This window comes from Embiotoca jacksoni, unplaced genomic scaffold (assembly GCF_022577435.1).
Source record: "Embiotoca jacksoni isolate LCO1_2020_lvr unplaced genomic scaffold, fEmbJac1.0.p SCAF_23, whole genome shotgun sequence".
Classification (NCBI taxonomy): Eukaryota; Metazoa; Chordata; class Actinopteri; family Embiotocidae; genus Embiotoca; species Embiotoca jacksoni.
Window position 1 is genome coordinate 3,780,518 of NW_027185374.1, and position 24,533 is coordinate 3,805,050.

Here is a 24,533-nt window from a genome sequence, read left to right on the forward strand (position 1 = left end):
TTACGGTTGTGTTTGGATATCTTTAATTTGCCTCTGCAGATTATTTGCTCGCACACAGAGCTCGCTGCAAGACTCAAGCAGACCTTTTTCTACTCATCACTCTCATAAACCTCCTGTTTAAATTCACCAGCATTTCACTCCACCTATGAAGAGACAAAAAGAAGAAACAAACCCGCATGACCATTTGGATTTATTTAAAAAGGTTCGATCCCATAAAGCACCAAAGTTTGTCTGATTTTCTAGTGGACATAACTGTCAGGATGTTTTCAGATTCATACCGAAACATTATCCAATTACTTCTGTCATATAAAATCAGAGAGACACGCTTCAGTTCATGGGGGGTTTTTTGCCCAGAGATTATTGATTAATACCACTCTTATATATGTACAGTAAATATGAAGTTAAGCTATCTTAGCATAAAAACAGCTGGAAACAGCTTTGTCAAAAGTAACAAAGTCAGTAGGTACACTTAGGATTTGCCGATTAAAAAAAAAAAAAAGTGTAAAATGGACATGTCAGGGTTTTACCGGACACATTTTCTGAGCTTTATTTTTCCCATAGCAGTGAGAGTGGTATCTATCTCCTTTTCACACTCTCAGCAAGAGAACTGCTCCATCTCCTCCTACGGTGGTACCTCAGCAGCCAGGAGTGTGAGGCTGAGGCCGCTTCAAGGTTTTCAAACCTGCCTTTTCTCCTCCCAATACACAAGTCATCTTCACTAACAGATACTATGTTGTGTATGTAAAGACATTTCATTTACTCCACAGATGGGATTCTTCAGGAGAACAGGAAGAGTACCAGGTCACCCTGAGGCATAGAGGATTCAACTTTGCCCTGAACTCTGCCTTATTCATGTTTCTTTTTCTTTCTGGATTTCTTCTTCACCAGCTCCTCCTCCTCCTCTTTTACTACAGTGTCCACCTCCTCTCTCTGTTTCTTCTTCTTTTTCTTTTTTTGTACAACCACTGACTCGACCGTTTGATTCTCAGTTGCCTCGTGTCCATTTGCTAGCTCACCTTCCTTGTTGTGTTTTCGGAGTTTTTTCTTCTTAGCGGGAGGCAGTTCTTCACAGTTCGGCTCGACACCAGAGGTGGAGCTGCAGCTCTCCTCTGTAGCGCCTTCGTTTTCTGCCATTTTCCTCTTTTTCTTGTTTTTCTTTGAACGCTCTTGCTCTTGGTTCTCTTCATCCTCTATAACAATCGGACACATCTCTTCTACCACTTCCACCTCACGCGCAGCCTTTTTCTTCTTCTTCTTCTTCTTCTTCTTCTTTTTGAGCTCCTCTGTGTCATCGTTGTTGGTGTGGATTGGACTAGATGTCTCGGAGGCCCCTGCCTCCACTGAGGGCGCTGCACTCTGGGCCCCACGAGCCTTCTTCAGCTGAGCCATTCGCTTCGCAAAGTACTCCTGCATCGTGAGGGTGCTCGTCACAGTGTTGGCGATGGACTCTGTATCCAGTTCAGAAGCAGCGGGAGTCGCGCCCTCCTCCGTCTCGCCCTGAGAATCGCCGCTGTTGCTCTCCTAGACCACAGAGACAGAGATGAGCAGACGGAGTTAGGCTTTAGCGCAGCATTTAGAGAATCTACACGATAAAGAGTCGGAACACAATGGTGAATCGAGGAGCTTAAGTGATCGTCAATCAACGTGCAAAGATTACCCACGAAGACTTCAGTGAGTGAAGAGCGGGAGCCCAAAATAGGATGTCGATGTAACAATAGGTGTCAAAGCCTTAAAAAAAAGCACTATCAACATAACTGTCACATTTCTGAAATGTATCATCCATTTCTTCCAACACTTGGTTTCTGCACACATCCAGCTGTATGTCTTTGCACAGTCAGCTCTTTAACTGCCGTCCCTTTGTAATAGCTCAATAGCAAAGCAAACAACAGCTGAAACTTGATTTTCACACCGGAATGAAACGATAGCTGTGCCTGATGAAGGCAGTCTGAAAGAAACCTACATTTGCCGATATCATATCATTCATTTATATCATCTATTTATCAAAAAAAATAATCATTAGCTGATATCAGTATAAAGCCTCCTAAATTTAACTCATGATCTATAAATATTTTCAAACACATTCTTTTCCCTCTAAAGAATTACATATTTCTTACAACAAATTGTCGAAACCTGGCGCAGCATGAAACTATTTAATGTGTGAAGTCAAAGGACATATTCCAAAATGAACATGGAGTCTGACGGTCTGTCTTGTAGACACTCCTGAGGCACTACTTGTAATTGTAATTGTAAGCGTGTCATCATGAGTTTGAGACTCGAGACCACTCCACAACTTACACAGTGCAATGTTTGAAAAAGATCAAGCTCGTGAGGAAGATGTTTGCTATGCAGTACCCGTGTTGCATGCGTCTGCTAATAAACATACAACAGTTTCAAACTGAATGGAAGTGGAAGCTGCCCAGAGGAAAAAAAAAAAAAAAAAAGGCTTCACACTGATGGTGAAGGTTAACTAGAATTAAGTGCCTTCATCAACGAGTCAAGTTGCTGTTTACATCCGTAGCTGTTCAGACTCATAATAATATATTTAGTGAAGACTTTAAAGGAATTTGTCCCATAAAGCTGATTCTGACTGAACACAAAGTTGTGGCCATGACAACTGACGATGCTTCAAATATTGATGATGATGCAAACACGTTACAGGTCCTAAAACACGAATGCTTCAAACACATCTTCAACCTGACAGCACAGAAGATCTTTACAAGTGCCACGTTTTCAAGGTGGACAAGATTAGTCCAAATGTGAAACATGGTTACGGTATGCCTTTCTGTTCCCGAGTTATGGCATTAAATGTTGGCCAGAAAAGTGTTCTTTCAGAACATTATGATGTCACAGTGACATTGACCCTTTGACTTATTGGGTATAAAATGTCCCCATTTCATCATTTTATCCTATTAGTGTAAATTAGCGCATGAATTCTTGAATTATGGCCACACACATATTGTCTGGTCAAAGTGACCTTTGACCACCAAATTCTAATCAGCTCATTCTCGAGTCCAAGTCAATGTTTGCGCCAAATCTGAAAAAATTCCCTCAAGGTATTCTTGAAATATCACATACGAAATGGAACGTACAGATAACCTGAACTTTTATGCCTCAGGCCACGACTGTCGTGTATAAAAAGTAGGGCAAAAATCCACAGCACTCATTCATTAGTTTTAGTTAAACTCCAGTCTGGGGGACACGATCCAGTCTGACCACAAACTCGTCTCTCCAACCTTTAGGCTACACATGGAAAACGGGGCCAACTTTACAACTGAGGCACAACACGGTCCAGATTTGAACTCGGCAGCATGAACAATTTGTCACCTCACCTCTGCGACCCATTTGTCTTCATTTTCCTAATGGCCTACTCAATGCATAATGATTTGTTCAGAAGAATACAGGAGCTCCTCTGGAGAGTCCCACTAAACAATACTGCCGCTCTGTGTATTACCTCGGAGATGGCGGAGTGGACGGCATTTTTCAAAGCCTACAGATTAGAGATAAATTGAAAACACCGTGTTGTGTCGAGTCACCTCGTGGTTTGGCCTTGGAGCTTTTACATTCAGATTACACAGCTCTGACCCTCAGCACTGATTGAGATAGACAAGCTAACTGATGTCTGGGTAAAACAATGTGGACGTAGCGCCAAACAAGTCTTGTGGGACCTCAATGGACTAAAATGCAGAGGGATGTTATCGGATACACACTGGGCTTCCTCTAGGGCCTGTGAAAGGATAGTTTACTGTATCTATATTTGTAACATGCAACATATCAATATGGATTCTTAGGATCATCTCAAATTTTGTTTTTTTTCAAACCAGCCACTGGGGACTTCATGTAAACCTACAAGCTATTAGTCTTAGCCAACTAAAAGGCTTTTCATAGTCAATGTAATTTCATCAAGGGAACCACCATTGTCTTTGTGGTCTAATATATTGATTCCTATACGAAGAAATGATTGCTCTGCAGATTTACACACGGCAAAGAAAGACAATAAATTGTGAAGAAAAGTTTACAGTGGAACTGTGACTGATCGGACATGTTTGAGTATTACATAACAGAGGAGAAGCATAACAGGAGAAGCTGGAGTTACTGCACAGATATTCACAAAAACTGAATTTGTAGCCATCGCCACCTCTTTGGTTCCTGACATCAACTTTGACTGATGGTCAGCCATTTTCATGTTTTTTTTCTTTTCGCGGACAATGAAGAGGTGAATTTCCTTCTCGACCGAGAAAAGGTCGACAACTTTTTCACAACCAAAGCACTTTTCTAGGGACACCAGCAAAAGACCAGGACGAAGAAAAAAAACACAAAAGCCAAGAACTATAATATATTCAAATCGAAGTTGTTTTTCTTTTTTTTTAACAAGCACTTTACAAGAAGTCAAATCTTATTTGCTTGTGGATCAAGGTCCCAAGGTCATGTTTTATATTTTATCAGGAACTATTATTTCTGTGTACACAGCAACATGGGTTTTTATTTTGACTTGGTAAATTTTTGAGAGGAATATCAACAATATACTCTATATCTCAAAGGGACAACACAACCTATGACGGTAGACGTTGGGAAATTTGGACTTGGGTTTGGGTTCAGATTGTACACACGTACCAGAAATGAAACTTAAAGTAAAACGGGAGACTTGTACATTACTGTACATAAAAAAAAAAAAAAGATTCAAATGGATATGATTGAGGCTAAATGACAAGTGTTTAAACAGACAAACTTTTCCGCCACCTCAGACCGTGAGGAGAAAGAACTTCTAACAAGGGGGATAAAGCCCTTCAGGTGAGGTGCCATTAAACAAAACTTTCCAACTTCCCAGAGAAAATCTATACTCCCTGTTACTGCACAATGGCATCCTCTCTGCTTGGGAGAGTGGAGATGGGGCTTAGAGCTGACAGCGCCAAACAACATGTAACTGGGATTTGGAAGATGGCTGGGGGCCACTTTAGAGCTGCCTGTGAAATTACTCTCAGGAGAGGGAGACGGTGAATGAGCGAGGGAAGAAAGAGGAGAGAGTGACTGGGAGAGAAACATCTTCCTCACCGTCAGGGAAAGGTGGCTTGAGCTTGGTATGCGGTTCGTCCTCACAGCCTGGGGATCTCCATTAGACTCTGATCCAACAGCAGGAGAAGTGCTGTGCTGGACGGACGGACGGACGGACGGACACGCACACGCACACACACACGCGTGTACAGATTCAGTCAGCGTTACTGGCAGCCCTGGAGATTTTTCTTGGCATGGAGAGTTGAGGGCAACATGTTACTGACAAACTACTCGGCAGTAGTGTTTTGAATTCTTGTTTCCGCATTCGTGTCTCCTTTTCTCTGATCTCTTATCAGTCTTTGTTTCTGAGCCATGATCAAAAACAACTGATTCCCAAAACAATATTCTTATACAAAAATGTGAAAATCATTTTTTTCTTATTTAAAAAAAAATTATATTGATTTTTTTTTTTTTTATGAATCAAAAACAGATCCCTGTCATATCAATGTATTTTCATAATTAATATGTATATGTATTCAATCCCTTTCATTGAGAAAATGTTTTCTGTTTTCAACAGAAAACTCAAACCTCCTCTGTCAGTGTTTGATTCTCTTCTGCGTGTAACATATTTTTCTTGCGTGTAAATATTGTCGTATGAAACTGTAACAACAGAAACTCACATGTATACTGGTAAGACAGTAACAACACCTCATCCTAAACGTAATAATTACATATGCATATCATTCCTAAACCTAATTCCTAATCCTAAACACCTCATCCCAAATGTAATAATTACATATGCATATCATTTCTAAACCTGTTACAATCATGACGTTTTAGAATAAATGTCACAAAAAAATAATAGCGATTAACAATTTTTAGGTTTTTTTTCATTTTATGCTACGGCTTAAATACGAGCCTAATCATAGTTTTATAATATACGGTAGACTCACTGTATGAAGTAGAACAAACATGTACTGGCAAAAATTACATTTCTATTTGTCTTTTAAACTTGGAAAACAAAAATTGCATAGGGCAGATATTACTGAAGTAAACAAAGAAACTACTGATAACGGCAGGTAGAAATGTCTAAAATAAACAATGTACTGTGGTGGTGCTAAACCTCCACTTAAGAGCCATTAAATTACAACAATAGAAAGAGGTGCCAACGAGATATCTCAGAAGATTGTGACGAGGCTGTTATGTAAATATTGTGACGGCCATAATTATTTCTCATGACATCAACCATTAATTCATAAAAGAAAGATATTTGTCATTTTTTCTTTCAAAAAGTTACACATTCACACTTTATTGCAGTTTTAAGTAGCTACAGAGGATCTTTGGTTATCGTCGATAGATTTCCCCTGCCGTTTGGATGTTTATCCTCCTTTGACAGTGATTATTTTTACTCTGTGAACTGGCACACAAAGAACCAATTACCAAATCGAATCCCCCAAATTACAAAGTGAACCTAATACTTTTCCCATGCCATGATATTCAGTAAGAATGCTTTAAAAGAACGAAGGATTTCTTGTTCCAAATTCCAACTTGCTCTGTACATGCTAAACCAATTTGCAGAGAAAAGCTTCCACTTACATCTTAAAAACGTACAGACATAGTTTACATAATTGCAGCAAGTGGAGAAGAATGACTAAAAAATGTTTTTAAAAATAAATAAATCGGGGTTGAGGAGTAGAGGGTTGGAGAACACACCTATATCGAGCCGTGTCTATTCCTCCTACTCTCCTCCCAGACGTAGAACCCCAGGAAAAGGATGCGCTCAATGCACTGTGTGCAGCTCTGAGATAAGGCTCCTTCAGCAGAGGAGCGGTCTGGCTGGCTATCGGGCCCTTCCTGCTCCGCTCTCTCCCCTGGCGGGGGCTGGGGCTGGGCAGGGAACACAGGGAGGGTCCACAGAGGGTCCCAGAGAAAAGGAGAGGGTGGGAAGACATTCAACAGGCCGCCTCCTTCAAGACACTCCAGTTCTATCTCTGCCTGCTAATGTAGCCAATGGAAAGCCAATGGTATGACTCGTGCCAAGGTGCCAACATACCGAGGCCAACATATTCAGGCAGAGAGTCAATCAAGCCAGCAGAGAGAAGACGGAAAAGGTTCACTGGAGTGCACGGGGAAACTTTTCTACCAGACGCAATCCAGTAAAAAGTCACTGAAATTCACAGAACTTTGTTCGGTTCATTTATTTAAACACAAAGTAAATAGCACATTATAAGGTCTGCGATATATTAGATGATAAATGAGCCGTCACATCTCATCGTCAACGTGTTAGAGGTGCAAAACATGAGCAAACTTTCAAATGGGTCAGATTATTATGGTCAAATGATTTAAATCAGAGCAACTCAGACATTGCGAGGTTTGGAGAGTCCTCTCATTCAGTGGCGGTCAGTAACTGCACAGAGGGACAAACCATGAACTGGTGATCAAGTGTTGGGGGACTTAAAACGATTTTCTGCAAACCTCTTAGTGCCAAATACAACAAGGCACCCTCAGAGGTCAGGGAGAGTTCATAAATCCTAAATAGTGGACAGCAGAACCGTAGGTCTACTTGAGGAGTAAATTAGTAAAACTACATGGACCTTTTTGACAACTGAACAGCTCTGCATTTGGAAAATAAAGCCCTTTTGTGGTGTCCTATTGTATGTTTATAGAGTATTGTATATTATCCATAGAGAGATGAGCACCAGTATTTTTTTTCGTTGCAGGATTGGTTTGGACAATAAAATAAAAAATTCCAATTATTTTTTGGGGCATTTTGCCTTTCCTACATTTGACCAGTAAAAACAGACAGGAAATGGATCCGCTGACGATGTTTACGCCACCAAGCCACGCAGCTATCAGGTCGCCCTTGGTCAGGATAATAACTTTCAAAATGTCCCCGATATGAAGCAGAATGCTCCGTTTGCATCACCTGTTGATGGTTGCAGTCAGTGAAGATGTCATGAAGTGAGACTGACGGCTGCTGCTGCTGTTTGTGATTCCACAGCTCAATCAAATGCAAAGCTGTGCATCAGTGAACCTGTTTCAATGTTTAACAGAGTGCTAAGGACTTTTTTTTTTTTTTTTTTTTTACAGATAACTAGACTGAGAATGCAAAAGAGCAAAACAAAAGACTGGACCGTACGAAGCCAATTGGTATACATGATGAAATGATCTGCTCTTTCTATGAATCAGCACGAAACATACATCATGTTTTTAGTAGCCCTGCTCGACGCCAACATATCGGCACCATCTGGCTCCACATCAAACAACTGTTGTTTGCAAAATCTAACGTGGTGATTAGTTCTTTCCTCGTTATTCGGTCAGATCAAAATATTTATCTGATGGAATCTGTAGACTTCAGAAATCCCATGATAAGCAGTAATCATTTATGACATTTAACCGACTTAAGTCTGATCATTGAAAAGAAAGATACAAACTGGTCAGTTGCAGTAATTCTAGGTCATTTGCGAGGTCTTATTACACAGCATCCAATTGTTATTATGAACACAGAAGTCCTGTAAAATTGTCGAGCAAAGCAGTCCTGTTTCCCTGATGCAGCAATACAACCAGTGAATGTGGGTGCTAATAAAATCGGTGTAAACAGGGGATAACTCTACCTGCAAAAGGTTTTTATGCACAACCAAACTGACACATATATGACTTTTTTTTGGTCAACTATTAGGAAAAAAGATTGCAAAATAATAAGTCATTCTCCCCTTGTATTAAAAACTGGCTAAAATGAAGAGGTAAAGGTGTTATTGTCTCACTGACTTTTTGCGTGTTTTTAAATGAGTGCTTTATGGCTGTTCCAAAACAAACAAATCATTCATGTCATTTAAGAAGTGCCGACAAGATTAAAACAAATATATTACAAGAATCACCAAAATGGTAACTGGTTTGTATCAGTCATGAAAAATCAAAACCTCGTACAATAATTAGAAACTGGATGACACTCAAATGCCTTGCTGGGAGGTTTACTTGTATTAAAACGGGTAAATATGAATAGTTATAAATAAGCAGTGTTTCAAAGGTACACCCTCTGGCTCATGTTAATTAAGATTTCACAATGCTGCACTTGCCCATTTATTTTCTTAAAAACTGCCTTTTTGCATTACTTGCTGTTTTTTTTCCAATAATTTCCAGCCAATATCGGTAGGGTCTGTAATTGCATGTGTGCCCTCATTGTCCTGCCACAATAATAAATTCGGTGATACTCGGGGTCTATGGATCAGGCCCTGATAAGCCAGCCGTCTCTCCCTGATGAACGCACAAGTCCAGCAGCCCATCCTTCATGAGCCTGATGTGGGCGGACAGAAAAACAGGTGGATACCTTATTCCCTCGCAAATAAGTAGATGCTTCTGTTGACCATCAATATTTTTTAAGTAATGTCGCTGCCTCCAAAGAGATTCTAATATGCATCTTCCTTTTCTGCATAGATGAGCAGCGCACAAAGTAACAAAGTTAAAAACTCTAACGTGATGAATGCTAAGCGCATTAAATGCCACACATGGTATGAAGCCTCCATAAAGCGCGACTTCTTCTCTAAGCATAGCGTCTCGGTGTAGTTAAGACCAAACACAAAGAAATGGGTTTTGAAAAATTGCACTTTGTGCCTGCTGCAAGAACGTTTATCATAAGTAACAAATGAAGACAACATTATGCATGCAGCATGACTGCTCTGTGCTTGTTTAACATTGCAAAGGCTTGCAGACACTGCCCCCCCACCCCCCCACCCCTCTCACAAACACCGGGGTCCCCCTACCCCAACCCCAGGGAGAGAAGATACTGTGATTATTTTTCCCCAGCTGTGATTTATTAGATTAAAGAGTCAGTGATTAAACGCTAGTCTGTGGCTGTAAACAGCCGAGGGCTGGAAATCTTTGGGCAGTTAGCTTCACCAGGTGGTAATTACCCCAGTCCCCTGTTTTCTGGCTTAGACCCGTAACGAAGAGACAGACACCCTCCTTTTTCTTTTTTTGTCCTGCGCTAATCTGTACGTGTCAGCGAGCTGGCATGGCCAGGAGGGAGCAGTCCACACAACTGCCAGGGAGGTAAGTGGCAAACGTGTGGTGTGTGTGCATGTGTGTGTGTGTGTCAGTATTCGCAGGCAATGGGGTGGAGGGGAGGGGGGAGGGGGGGCGTGGGGGACTCACTCGGCGGGTCTTGATATTTTCGGCGGTAGAAGTAAAAGGGCCCGTCAACAAACACGCTTCAAGAAAGGGAGCGCTTTTGCTCGAGGCAATTAGATGTTATCCGAGAATGAATTAGAGCTCCCCGGCTTCACAATAAGCCGAGCAGCCAGCATGCGTGAGTGCACAGGCCTATTCAAAACGCAGCAACCACACTGCAGCAACGCGCGTTTACACCGGCATTCCCTTTCAACAGATCAACACTGCAAGTTGATGGACAACTGAACCAACAAGAAAAACAGGGCTCTGGTACCGTATTCCTATGACTAGTGTCAATCATAAAATGCAGTGGAACTTGAAACTAAACAGACAAAGAAAGTAAACAAGCCGTACACAGTAAAGCTACATGATACAAACATACGCTTGTACATAACATATAATAAAACAACATTTTACCTCTTAATAAAGGAAGTCGGTATAGACGAGAAATAATAGCTTTTAAATGAAATAGTAGGAAGCTAGAAGTAGTTCTCAATTTGCTTACGTGCATCAAGTCCAGCTGGAAAAAAGCCTGAATCTTAAATAATTATAGCAACTAAAGACATGAACCATTTTGATGCTTTATCAACAAAATCCAGCCAAGTCTGTTCATCCCTTTGACACAGTTCAAATTAATTATTCAACTGTAACTCACTTTACTGTTCACAGGCCTCAGTAGTAACCTGTGAAACCTGTAATAAAGTTGCAGACAATTTCTGTACTGAAGAGAGGTTTTGCTTCTGCGCTGTCAGCAGACACTGCTTTCACGGCTCGACTCCGCCCATCAGCTCCCCGGCGCCTTGGCGACGCATCTGCCAAAAGCTCAAGCCCCCAACCCGCGTTGCCCCTGCCCCATATTCCTTAACATGGTGGTATCAAGGGAGCCCCCGCTGAAGCGCGATCCTTCATGTGGACGACGCGTGGGCAGCAAACATTTGCAACAGGTGCCACCCGATGAGGCCTGATCCGCGGCCCTTTGTGCCTGAGCAGGAGTGGGAGTGGGAGAGGCCGCAGGGGTCACGCTGACCCGAGAACAGGGCGCGCCATACCAGCTCGTCTGACTGGAGATTCACACGTCATAACAAGGCTCGTACCAAATTATTCTCAACCATTTTTCTTCCCTGAGACTTTTAGGGAGTACAGAATTAATAAAGAGCTTGTTTGATGTGTGTAGTAGTCATAAAGGCATAGCCGTTAGTCAACATTAACATTAAAACCTTCGCAGACGTGAACGTTTTCTTATTGCGCTGATTAAAAGGCCAAAATTCAATTCATTGATGGCACTAAACAAAAGGAAAATAATATGGATTATGTTGCGGATTTTTAACAAAATCAATACATGGAAAAATAAATGCAAAAAATAAAATAAAATAGAAATATTGTAATTTAATCATATTTTCATTCAAATTCCAATGACAAAGTCTGACTCATCATCTGAGACATGGTCACTTCACAGTCACAATATTTATATTAGAAAATGGTTTTAATAATGCAGATTAAAAATAGAGAAACATACAGAAATTAAAAAGACTAAATAGAATTTTGTCTTTTTCAACACCCCTCCCCCAAAACAGAAAAAGGTAGGAAGAAATGTAGGTGGAAAAATAAAACTATGGCTTGTTTCCACCTTTCATCCGAGCTGGCGGCTTTAAAAAATGACTAACTTTTGTTGATGTATGAATCGGCGGGGAGTCTATTTATCAGCAGGCCCTCTGCGGTCGCCCGCTTGGGTCCCTCAAGTCACAAGCCGCGTCGCTCCCCTTTGACTGATTAATTAGCCAATCAGAGGACATTTTTCACTGGGCGGCAGAATGGTTTATTTCAGCTAATGCCGGGCTTTCGAGTTGAGGCCCGTTGGAGCCTCGTCGGCTCTTTCGGCCTGCCTGAGTGGCTGGGCAGAGGGGCAAGGGAGATAAATCAAGCCGGGCTGGCCCTCCATGTGGCTCCCCTAACTAAACCCCCTGAGGAGGGCATGGAGAGCAGAGGAGGTGGAGAAGGGGGAGGAAGGAGAGCAGGACGCAGGACGGCCAGGGGCACTGCTCGCCCGCCGATAAGCACGGGGAGCACAGGGCTGCCAAAGTGCCTTCATTTAGAAGTGGCCGGCGCTTTTTGATATCTCGGCAGAGAGAGCCTGTCGTTTGTCATGCGGTGAGTAATTGTGTTGAGGGGCACAAGAGGGGGCAGGAGATGGAGGGGGCCGGTAAGCGTGGGATGGGTGATGGATAACAGAGAGCTAAGTAGATGGACAGGTGCTACACCACAACCCTCACTGGGCAGGAAGTGTAAATAATGGTTTTAAGCATATATTTTCAGGTGGCTACACGATATATATATAAAAAATTAAAAATTAAAAAAAGGTTATGGGTGAAATGGTGATCATCGATTTATCTTTGAGATAGCAGCCTTTATTGAACGAGTAATCTTGAAGCAGTAAAATTAGGTTTGAATTTAGATTTTTTTTTATGTGTTAAATATGTCCTAAATAAACAGATGATAGACATCAGGATACTTTTTATATATTAAAATATTAAAGACATTGAGTCGTTGATTTGGGGTTTTTAATGTCACACAGCTTGTTGTGTTCTTCAAGCGTCTTTGTTTCCTTACACTTCCAAGTTTACCTGAGGTTGTTTGAATATCAAAAACACAAATTCATTTCACAATTTAGCAGCAACTTCAAAAATACACAAAGTGAATCATAAAATAAAAATCTTTGCATCTTGAATTTGAAAGAGGGATTTTAGCCATAAACACAGCACTACTGTCAGGACAAGAGGTTTACGTGTAAACATCACTTATAGACAGTACTTCATGTGAAACGCAATAATGGACAAGAGTTAGCGGCTACCTGTCCATAACTAACCACTGTATTCTCTTCATATGTTCTCACACGTTCTTTTCAACACATCCAAGTGCTGCCTTTGATGAACAGAGGCATGTGAGACTGTTTGTGTGTGCGCGCGCGAATGTGTGCATGTGTGTGCGCTTGTCTGCGTTTTCAGGGAGCGTTGTGAACAGCGATAAGAGGCGAGCAGGAAGCACATCACTGCGGAGGAAGGAAAACACGAGCAGTGGGGGACTTGGTGGAGGGAAGGCTGGGGAGACAGCAGTGGGTGGTGGGTGAAGGCGGGAAGATTCATGAGGAGGAAGTAGGGACGGTCTGGAGAGGCCGATCCAGATTTGGTTCGAGTCTCGTGGCCTCACCTTGTCAGGATGCAGATATGTGATAATGCGATTGGTGGCAGCTTGCATGTGCAAACCCAAACCAATCAATCAGTACCAATCCAAAGCTGCCGATGTTTGGATAGTCACTATAACTCAGTGGGGACAATGAGATTACTGCATGGTGTAGGGCGTGTTGGGTACCATAAGAGCGGCGGCGGGTAACTGTAAGCACAGATCAGTGGGAGCCGAGGGTCACTGGCAGTGTCACGGACACATTCGCAGGACAGTCACAGGAGATCCGGCAGAATGCCTGGAGCTTGATTGGTCCATCACCCTTTTTAACTCTTCCCAGCAACCTGCTGATGTTGCTGGGCTTCAACACAAGGCCTCGTGGGAAGCCATTGTAATTGTATCGAGTGTTTTTCGATATGGTCAATGGTGTCCCTCCTGGCTGAAAAATAACAACCCATAACCAAACGATTAGGGAGAAAATGATGGTGTGTATTGCTTGCATTTCCAATGTTAATCAGCTGGGGAGCAGCTGCCATTGTGACGTTATGGCTCAGCCCCTGCAAGAGAGCAGAGAAGGTGTCTTTTTGTACAATTTATGGATTTTTAAGATGCCAATTTCTTCAAGCCAAATGCTTGAGATAAACACAGAAAGCCACCAAGAGGCATTTCTGTGCCTTGAAGTCCAAATCTGGATACATAATTGTCCTCTAAGCTTTGGATTGGGTCAGTCAAACTTGTGACAAACAAGAAAACCTACTTTATTACATGAAGATTTATTTGCCCTTATTAAAATATGACAAATGTTTTTAAGGTGCTTGTGTCACTTTTTGAGTCTTGATACCATTCCCACAGTTTACATGAAAAATTTGAAAAATATCTTTCAGAATCCGGTCTGTTCACCATCAAGCACCATTCAAACATCTCAAATCTAAAAACACACGGCAGAGTTATTGGGACCTTAAATATGCAACTCACTCAGCTGTCTTTCAACTAAGGCAGATGTTACTCCATTACAGTTCCTGTAAATTTCTCAGTAGGTTCAGTTGCACATTTGCTGTACAACAAGTTTAATTTGTAGATATTGAATTCTGACAACAACCCAAAAGATAAAAATTCAAAAATGAGTGAAGTTTTGTTTTTGATACGTAAGCCAAAGGTTCTTCCTGGGCTTGAACTTGGACCTTTCTGAGCCTGTAAGCTATATTTCAAAAGCATGAGACCTACCATAACGCCAAATGGCAACGTTTGAAGTGATCAACTACCTACGCCAAGAGCAAAAAAAAAAAAAAAAAAAGATAACTTTTTTGCGCGCGTCATCATTTCAGATTTCTGCACACCTCCCCGCAATTCTGATTTTCCTTTAATAATGCCCGCTGGCACACTTAACCACCTGATGTGACGCTCCGAGACAGAAGTGGAGAAAAAGGTGAGTGCGAAGGAGAGGAGCAGGGTGTTGGAGTGCAAATCCTTTAACTGGATTTAGGTGCTCTTGCCCCCATCAGTGGCCTGTTGGCGGTGTTAAAGCAGCCTGCTGTGACACGACTAATCAAAGGCCACAGGCTGATCAGGAGCTGGGCCCTGTAGAAGCAGAAGGATCACATGATACCAGAGCAACCAACGGAGGCATCAGCACCAATGGTCATCCGCAATTACCCAGAAAGAGACAGATAAGCTCGTGCCACGTGGTCAGAACTCTGCCATCTCCTCTCCGGGTGCACACTTGACTTTGACTGAGTTAAGGAAGATCAGAGGCTTGTCCACTCAGTTTAGATGAAAACTGCTGTTTCATTACAAGAAGACTGAGTTAGTAAATGGATAAGGAATATTGTCTGGTCAAACTGGATCTGAGGAATAAAAATAAGCCTTTGTTTGCAGGTCAACAATAGAAATGGAACAATGATGAAGAAAATTATTTTTTAGAAAAGGCTTGAAAGTTGTTTTTTATTCCCAATTCTGGGTAAAGTAACAAAGATTAATGTTTTACCTGCTCTTGGTCTTTCGCAGCTCTTGTTCTCTTCCCAAAGATACAGTTAAGGTCTGTTTCACTGCGTGAGGATAGGTCCTTTCCTAAATTAAAAAAAAAAAAAAAAAAAAAAAAAAGACATTTTAAATATTATCCAAGAATTTAAGCCTGTTTTGGGCTTTATCACTCAGGCTCATAAAATCAAGGATTATTTCAACAACAATATAAAATGATAAATAAATCGGCCCCGGCATACATTTGCAGGTATACGTTTTAACATATTTACCAAAAGACAATTCATAGCCAAATGTTTTACAATATACAGACATGAATTTGAAGACACACAACTGAAAATTTCAGTTTGATCCAAGTGACTTGTAATGGTTAAAAGCATGAGAGCATTCGTGTGTGTGTGCGTGTTAGGGAAGTGGAAGGTGGTCACTGAGTAAAGGAGGTTTGCTTGGTTTTATTCTTGCTGCAGGGATAAAACGGCAAAAGAATAATAAACCGACGACAAGGTCTACCACGCCACGCCTCCGGATTCCCATTTTCAAGCCGGGCCTCAAAGACTCCTGAAGCACACAGTCGTCTGTCTCAAGCCTGGGTCCTGTTCGTACAGCTGCATCCTCTTCCTTCAGCGGGGCTCTGATAACATTTGGTTATTTATTGCTTTTAAACCTCTATCTCCCCTGCTCTTGGCTTTGAAAGTCACTGCACATGCAGGTCTAAGATGTATAACCAAGAAAGTCTCTTGAAAACTAAAAGAAATGAGAAAGGGCGGCCTGTGGTGTTTGTCATCTGGTGAACTGAGGTCAGACGTAAAATTATGTCCAATCTGACCTTCCTACTGTTTGGATGAGGAAGTACCTGTCAAACTTTTCAGCCTTTTAGGTGAAAGTGCAAATAACAATGTTCTGATAAAAAGAAGCTTTAACGTACTTTTCCCATCGACTTTTAAACATGGCTGAGAGCCATTAAGTGGGATGAAGCATGGGTCCTGCGAACGTGCAGTGGAAAGTGTTTCCAAGGTCACGGTTGAAATGGCAACGATTATCAGTACAGATAACGAGTCAAACCAGATTTACAAACCACTGATGTTTAAACAGACAAACAAGCCAGTTGGACAACTAAAAATAATTTTAAAAACAAAGACTGAAGATGTAATATTAAGTACTGAATGTGTAATTGTAGGTAGATGCGATGTTTCGAGGGACCAAATGACCAATTGTAATTTATAAATTCAGCTAACCTCTGGCAAAATCTGTTACAAGACACATGCTGTCTGGAAGGTAAAACTCTGATTTGTTAAAAGCCCAAACTTGTGATAAAACCAGCACACAGAGCAGTGGATGGAGAGCTGTAGTTAAATCCTGCATCAACCACCCTTGCTGCCCTGACAGGTGATGGATGGAGGTAGCAATTAAAACTGGGTTACTGGTTTATGCTGTGGGCCCTGGACCTAAGCAGCGGAGATTTTGGTGCCTTTCCCCACAAACAAAGGCCATCAATCCTCAATGCTTGCAAAGAGGGAGCCAGCACGAACAGGATATCAATATAAAAAAAATAAAAAAGCAGGAGAAAGTAAGGAGGAGGCCGGCACTGAGAGGGAGAGGTGTGTGTTTGGAAGGTTTTCTGAAGCCACTGTGGCCACAACATTTTAGCAGCAATGTTTTTGTGCACCGAGCTGAGTGACTGGTTATAGAACAAGCAAGCAATGTGGTGTGAAATAGGGCTGGACAATGTATCGATATTACATCAATATCATGGTACGCGGCATACGTAATGTCTTCTCCTGGTTTGAAAAGCTGCCTCACAGTAAGGTGATGTCATTTTCTGAACTCATCAAACTGTTCTAGCTCAGTGGTTCTCATGGTGATGGGTTGCAGGTACACTTTGAGCGGGTAATTTCCGATGCTACACCTTTATTGTTTCCCATGATGCAGCGCGTGTGCGGTGGCTGCTTGTTTCCAGCATTGTCATGACAGCGGGGACCAAAACTCATCACATCAGTTGTTGGCTCTCATTCGAGCATTTGTACACAGTGAGGGTTACATTAGTCTGCCTTTTTATAGCATACAATTCAATTTAGATTTATGAAACCTGATGAACATCACCAGTATAAACAAAAGCAAATAAAAAAAAAGTCAGACTTTTCGTCACCGTAGTTCCAGTTTTTTTGCCTTTTTTATTTTTTATTTCATGTTTTAAGAGTGCAGGAAAGTATTGTGTATCCCTGCTCAAATATTGTTTTTTTTTTAATAAGTCCCTCAAAAATTGTAAACATTTGATTTGCGACTTAATGACTAAGAAAAAATTGTGGGTCGTAGGGTTTGACCAGTGTAGAACCAATGTATTTGCTGTTCCATCATTGCCTTCAGTCACTTTATATCGACATTATTGATTATTAAACATCTCACCGTGTAAATATTTTTTGTGAAAGCGCCGATAGCTATCCATACAATAATGCCGACATCAAAATCAAGGGTATTTGATCAGATATCGTAATATTTGATTTAGTCTCGCCCCAGCCTGATACAACATTCTTCAATTTAATATGAAATCAAATATTAAAATGGTAAATTCAACCTTCGTCTCTACCATCCAAATATTGACCTTTACCTGTTGACAATGTAGGAGAGAACTACGAATGTATTGCTTGACCTTTTCAACATGTAACAAGCTTAGCAACACTAAATCTATTACGAAGCCTTAACTTGGCAACAGGTTCACAGGGAGGGGAGTGTACATCGGGGCAGTCAGTGGAAGCATGCAAACAGGCGTGGCAGGTTAGATGTTGCCAGGTAACACTTTGGTTGCCAGTGCCAATCCACAGCACGACCTGGACACGGTGTGGCAAATTTCAATAGAAGGAGACAATTAAAAACGAGAGATAAATAAAGTATGTCTTCCTATGGCTGTCTCCTACCACTGTGAGAGGGCCGTCAATATTTAAACAATTTAATTATCTCAAAACTGAGTTTCACACTCAAACCTGATGCTTGTTGCGGCATTCCGAGAACTCAACTCTCAAGTTTCCATTCCTTTATAAGTCGTTTATAAACAAACACCAAGTGCCAGCATCCCTTTACTTGCATGACAACTGTTGCTGCCTGTTTTGAGTGGAGACCGTTCAATGTGGTGTTAGATTGCCAAAGACAGTTGAAATGACAGCTCTCCTGCCTACAGAGACAGAAAGTGGCTTAAGATTGAATTTCTAGTAAAAACATTTCTTCCTTTGAAGACCTTCTCAGATTTCTAACAGTCTGTGAGAATTAAACCTTCTAAACAAGAACGGACATCAAATGAAACAGACAGCGAATGTAAGATGCTACTTTTACTTTAAGTTCCACTGACATGCATAAACAGCTGGCGGTGATAATGGACGAGATCTTCTCAAACGGATTACATTATAAAGTCCTGCAGGATCAGACTTTACTATTTGACAGATGGTTGGGGTACAAGTGCATCCTCTTGAAAGGAAAGGTCATTGAGGCCAATAAGGAGAGGAAGAGAGGTGGACGTAACGGCAGGGAAAGAGAGGCCCAACTGGGATACACAGGACTGGGTTAGCATTCAATAAGAAGCCGTTATAGTTGTGCAGCAAAGTTCTACAGACTGATGAAACCAAAATCAACATCCACCAAAAACAATGCAAAGAGGAAAGTGTCACTAGAGAGGCCCAGCTCATTACCCAAAACAGCCACCTCATCTGTGAAACATGGCTGTGGTTCCGTGATGGTTAGGGCAGGTATGGCTGCTAATGAACATGGCACACTGGTACTTAGTGATGACGTCACTGCTGACAGAAGCACCAGAATGAATGCAGAAGTACACAGGATCCCTCTGTGCGCCAAGATTCAAACAAATGCATCAGAAACCCATTGGATGACACTCCAACGTTCAGCAGGACGACAATCCCAAGCAAAGGTCCTCAACTGACTGATTGAGATGCATGTTTAAAAGGGGAACATTTGCCATACAGATATTTGCATGTTCATGTAAACCTACTTAAATTAAAGCTGGGTCTTGGCACTTTAATGTAGCATGCGCATCATTTTAGTTCAAATCAAATATGCTGATGCCAAAAGCCACAGAACAATGATCTAGAGTGACTGTACTCAAATATTCGCTTTGACGATTGGTCTTCACGTTAACTGGAATAACATTCTCCAATCAATCTGGACAGCCACTAATCCAAATTTCAAAAGGAGATGTGAATGCTGTAAACTTGAAATGGATGCATTAATTGTCAAATCAGTAGAACTGATGTAGACTCACGAATGCAGATACAACATGAGGCAAAGGTACATCTGGGCAAGTTTCAACATGAGCCGTTATAACGAGTTGTATGAAATCATAAAATGTAGAGAAAGGAAGAACAGAAGATAGAGCATCTGGAGTTAAGTAAGAAAAACAAGCATCATCATCATCACAGCATTAACGTCCATCCTTTATGTCCTAAGTGTCCCTTGTGTAAGTGCGTCTAATCTGTCAGGAAAAAGCGTCTTTTTCTGTCTCCTGCCAAATTAAGACCACAAAGACAGGGTGAGAGGGTCTGGGGAGAGACCGAGGCGATGTTTTATCTGGCAGGGTCATCTAATAGGTCACGGGAGGTGTTGTTTTTGGGGGGCCAGTAAATGGAGATGCCAGATGCCCCAAACAGGAAACAGGAAGCAGCTATTGAATGACGTGTAATATAAAAGGCTCTTCCAGGTGAAGCAAAAGTCAAGATATTTTGTTGCCAAGTATGCTGACCTGATGAGGTAAATTTGAACCCAATGACAAATAATTATAGATTCCTTATCTAAACATATGTTCATATTGGATAATCTTGCACTACAAAAAAAAAAAACCTTTGGATTAATATCAGCATGAAATTGCAAGTTTAAAACAGGCAAATCACAGTCCAACATAACTCACTGATGAGCACTTTGACAGTTTTACCAAGTTGTGAACGTAATCATGAAACTATGCTCAAGTAAAGAGACTCAGCAGTAAAATATGGACTTGAAGTTATTCATTTTGGTCTCCAGTGGTCCTGAACACCAAATTCCTCCTTGTGCCTATCAGTGTACTGGCCTTGACCAGCAAATCTTAACTTCCTGACATGTAAAAGAGTAATGAAAAGAGAGGCAAGAGATATAAATAACCTCCCCAAGCACTCACCGGGCCAACTGACCCAGGACAGGCTGACAGAGCTCTGATCAGCGTCTGTGGTCTGAGATGAGAGCACAGGGCTCAACGAGAGGTCAAGGTGACTGTGTGTCTGTATGTCAAAAACTACCAAAGCAGAGGCCCCAGTTTTCATTGTCTTCTTGAACTCTTCTTATCCTTCACATCTCTCTCTAAAGCTAAAAAGAACTGTCAGCTGCCACAAAGTCAACCCACCTTTGGTGAACTTCATGTAATGGACCCTCTTTTTGGAAGTCTTGGATTTCTCTTCCAAGCTGAAGCCTTTCTGCTCGTCTGGTGGAGTTTCTACATTTAATAAAGAAAATTCAAAAAAGGGAACGAAAGGTAGTCACATATAAATACAGATTTAAAAGTGTTGTTATTGCACCAAACCTCTACAAGCACCATATACGGTTTTTTTTTTTTTTTTTTTAATATGCTTTTAGCTTTCTGGCACAGTGCTGATGAGCATGTTCATGATGTGACAGAGACTAAGTCCAGGCCTTCAATCGACTAAATGTTGCACTGCAGCACCCTCTACTGTCCATCAGGTCGACCAACCAACCAAGCTTTTCTTCACACACTTCCTATTTACAGTCATAGTCATGCTTGATGGCAGATAAAGTCTGTAACTGGTGTTGGAAAGTTTACAATTGAAAACATATTAAGTATCACTACATGTCAACACTATATGCAAAGATATATGGTATAATTCAGGCCTATTAAATCGACAGCTGGCCGGCTATGTGCCAGATACTGCTGATATATCTTCTGACCTGCATGTGCAAGTGTGCCCTTGTATGTGCTGCTATGTCTATTAACTTTATGCTGTAAATAAGAGTAATGTGTAGCCATTAATTGACAAAATATTCTGTGCATCCTGTGTATCACAGTGATTTTGTATGCGGTGAGCTGCTTTAACACTGGTTAGAAGCAATAGTTTAAGGTCTGGACAGTCTGGATGTAATCTAACCACATGCTTAGCACACGTACCACTTCTATATTACAACCCAAGGAAAAAATAAATAGATCAAAAGGTCACAAATGTAAATTTAATATTTTTGTCCCTTAGCATAAAGAACAACTTGACACACTTCTCTGCCGTATCATTGACACACAGAGTTGACAAAAACAAATGAAATCAAACTGTGGTGATGAAAAATGCGTTATATATACAAACTATACAGCTTGACTGAGCTTTCTGTACATACCGGTGATGTTGTTTTGACTATGGCAGTTGTTCAGTTGGGCAAGAAGCTCATTAAAATCGTCTTGGTGAGCAATCCAGTTATCCTGCGAAGATCGCAAATGTCAACACAACAGAACTGACAAACATTTGTTTGACAATAACAGGTTATTTTATGTTTTCAGACCAGTTTGACACTGATATGGAAGATAAACTTGGATTTGTAGTCAACTGACTCAGCATTTAAAACTAACTGGTAACTGGCGATACTCGTTACCAGTTCAAATTAAAGAATAAAACCTAAATGCCTATTTTTGATTAATATGTAAATGTATGTACGTTTTAACTGCGCTCACCTCCTGGCTGGCATTGGTCCCAAGCCCGTAGTTGTCGTTCTTAAGTTTTACTTTAATGTGGTCGGTGGAGCCTTGCTCAGTCCTCCCCAGACCCTGAAGATAAAAAAAACAAAACCAGACATGTGACAAATGTTTACCAATTCTTCCCATCCACCGCCTGTCTAGAGACACCACTGATGGAGTCATCGGTACACTCACCTTGCCCTTGGACCAGCCCATTCGCTCCAGCATCTTCTGACCAAACTTGGACTCATCTTTGCTCCAGGTGCTGTTCCTCGGGTCAACAGACCACTTCTGTTTCCTCCGGGCTGAACAGAGAGCAGCAGCATTATTACATAACAGTCAGCCAACATAGACATCACGTAAAAGTGCAGAAAAAGAAACCGGCACTCAGTCTGTATACACAGTGCAGACAAACAATGCACCAAAACACTCATTACCCTGAGACTAGTTTTTTTTTTTTTTACATACAACGCTGATAGATGTCACATTTAACACCGTGACAACATCCCGAGTCATTAACTACAAAAAGCAGGAGACAAGAGATGGAAAAACATTTTATTTAATTATTAATGACGCCGATTTTGGCTACAAATGAGCTGATAGTGAGTTGCTGTGGTTAAGCTCCGTAAGTTGCAAGAGAAAACACGTGTTTGCTTACTGCTGTAGAAAATGCTAATGTCAGCACCGGAATACTTTTAACAAGTAGGCCTATTAAAATACGACATGGTTTCAGTTGGAAATATCTATACATTAGGTTTCGGTAGGGTTTTGAGAAGATAAAACACAGAATAACAAATAGCTACAACTAAAGAAGACCGAAATATACGTTAAAAATTCGGAAAGAAATATATTTACGCTCAGCAAGCATGGACATCCTGGGGTCCTTGATCAGATCGACTAAAGTCGGCGAGGCGTCCCAGAAAATGCCTGAACACAATATGTTTAACAACGGTGGTTGATCGACGTAAATAAACCCTTAAAAATAATATTTATTGTCTGCCAATAGTGCTCAATGTGTATATATTTATATTAATTTGTACATTATTTGTATTATTGATACTGTTGTTATTTCATTCATATCGCTCCACGTGGTTGTTCTCGCCAACAGAGGGCGCCACAGGCAAATAGTCACCGCAGGAAGTTTGTGCTGCATGGGTCACCCGGGTTCAATGAACCGTAGACTTAAACAGTGAGTGTCTTGCTGTGTTTCAAATGGTGTACTTGTACACTAACACTCACTATTTTTTTTTTCTCCACACTGTCAGTACAGAAACACAGCAGTGCAGGATGATGCACTCAAAACACCCCCCAAAAAAAGAAGTATTGAAACTGGACACTTTCCACCCTAAACGGTCGCCATCTTGGCTCCGCAGAGGAAGGGGCGGGGCCACCGGCACAAATAATTGTTTAATTAAGGGCTAAAATGCTAATGATATCCTATGTTCTTTGATCTATGCAGAGACACTTAGATTGGTTATAAGAGTTGTGGCTAAAATGCACTGCAAAATAACTTTTCATTCCCACATATAGACCTCTATGAATTTATAGCCTATAGTATATTTTATAATTATATATTTTATAATATTAATAATAATGAATAATTCCAATTGATACATATATATATATAAAGACTAATTGCAGTATAAATTATCCTCAAAACATGGGTTGTAAAAATGTGGGTTTAAAAACATTTAATTTCTGTAATGAATTGTTGCATCTCCAATACATAGGCTATGCCAGGGCAAGTATTATGTATCTGCGAGCAGCCAATATCTACTGATATCATCCCAGTGATCCATTACTCAAGCTCCATCCAAACTAAACTAAGATGTGCTCAATCCAAAAAAATCATTGCATAAGTTTATTGTGCAGCCAACACACAAATGTCATAATGTTTTTAGTGATTTACGCAGTACATTAACCTTCAACGGCACAAGATTAGTACAGAAAGAGCTGAAAAGTTGTTGTAAATCATAGAAAGTAAAAAAAAAAAAGTAGACTTGAACCTTCTCTCACTCACTATTCAACATATCAAAGCACTTTTATTTACCTACTTTCTATTGCAAGGTGTTTCACTGCCAGCAAAAACACTTCAACTCTAAAAAAAAAGAATCGCAAATTGCACTTGAAGCAACAGCTTTAACCACCACAAAGTAAACTGCTGAGATGTGGACCAACTGAATTTGACCAAATGTCACTCTTATGTAACCTGTACCCAGCACATCAGACAGCATACCAACCTAAAAAAACAAACAGTTCGTTGTGTGATGGAGTGTTTACACCTCTCTATTGGTTAATAAATTACTTGTGATTAAACACAGTAAACATTTTACAAGTCTACGTAAATGTGTACCAATATAGCACACTGTTGGATCCATCAATAGGCCCAGGTGTCCTTGAGTTACTATTAAAAGCTTTGTGGGAACATTTGTCAGCCCTATTAGGAGGAACATTTCATCCAAGTGGTAACAGTCCCTGTGCGCCCAAGGCAAAGAGTGAACATGCAATTATCTGTGCTCAT

General features: G+C 41.0%; 1 protein-coding gene across 1 annotated transcript; it reads right to left on the bottom strand.

The window, feature by feature from the left end:
* Window positions 1-175: 175 nt before the first annotated feature.
* pinx1 (PIN2 (TERF1) interacting telomerase inhibitor 1) lies at window positions 176-22,904 on the bottom strand. Its single transcript, XM_069158293.1, has 7 exons — window positions 22,868-22,904; window positions 22,208-22,317; window positions 22,010-22,102; window positions 21,679-21,760; window positions 20,684-20,773; window positions 15,317-15,399; window positions 176-1,521 (listed from the first exon to the last, which is right to left on the bottom strand). The coding sequence occupies exons 1-7, from the start codon at window positions 22,884-22,886 to the stop codon at window positions 847-849; spliced, it is 1,152 nt and encodes a 383-aa protein (XP_069014394.1). The 5' UTR covers window positions 22,887-22,904; the 3' UTR covers window positions 176-846.
* Window positions 22,905-24,533: the final 1,629 nt, after the last annotated feature.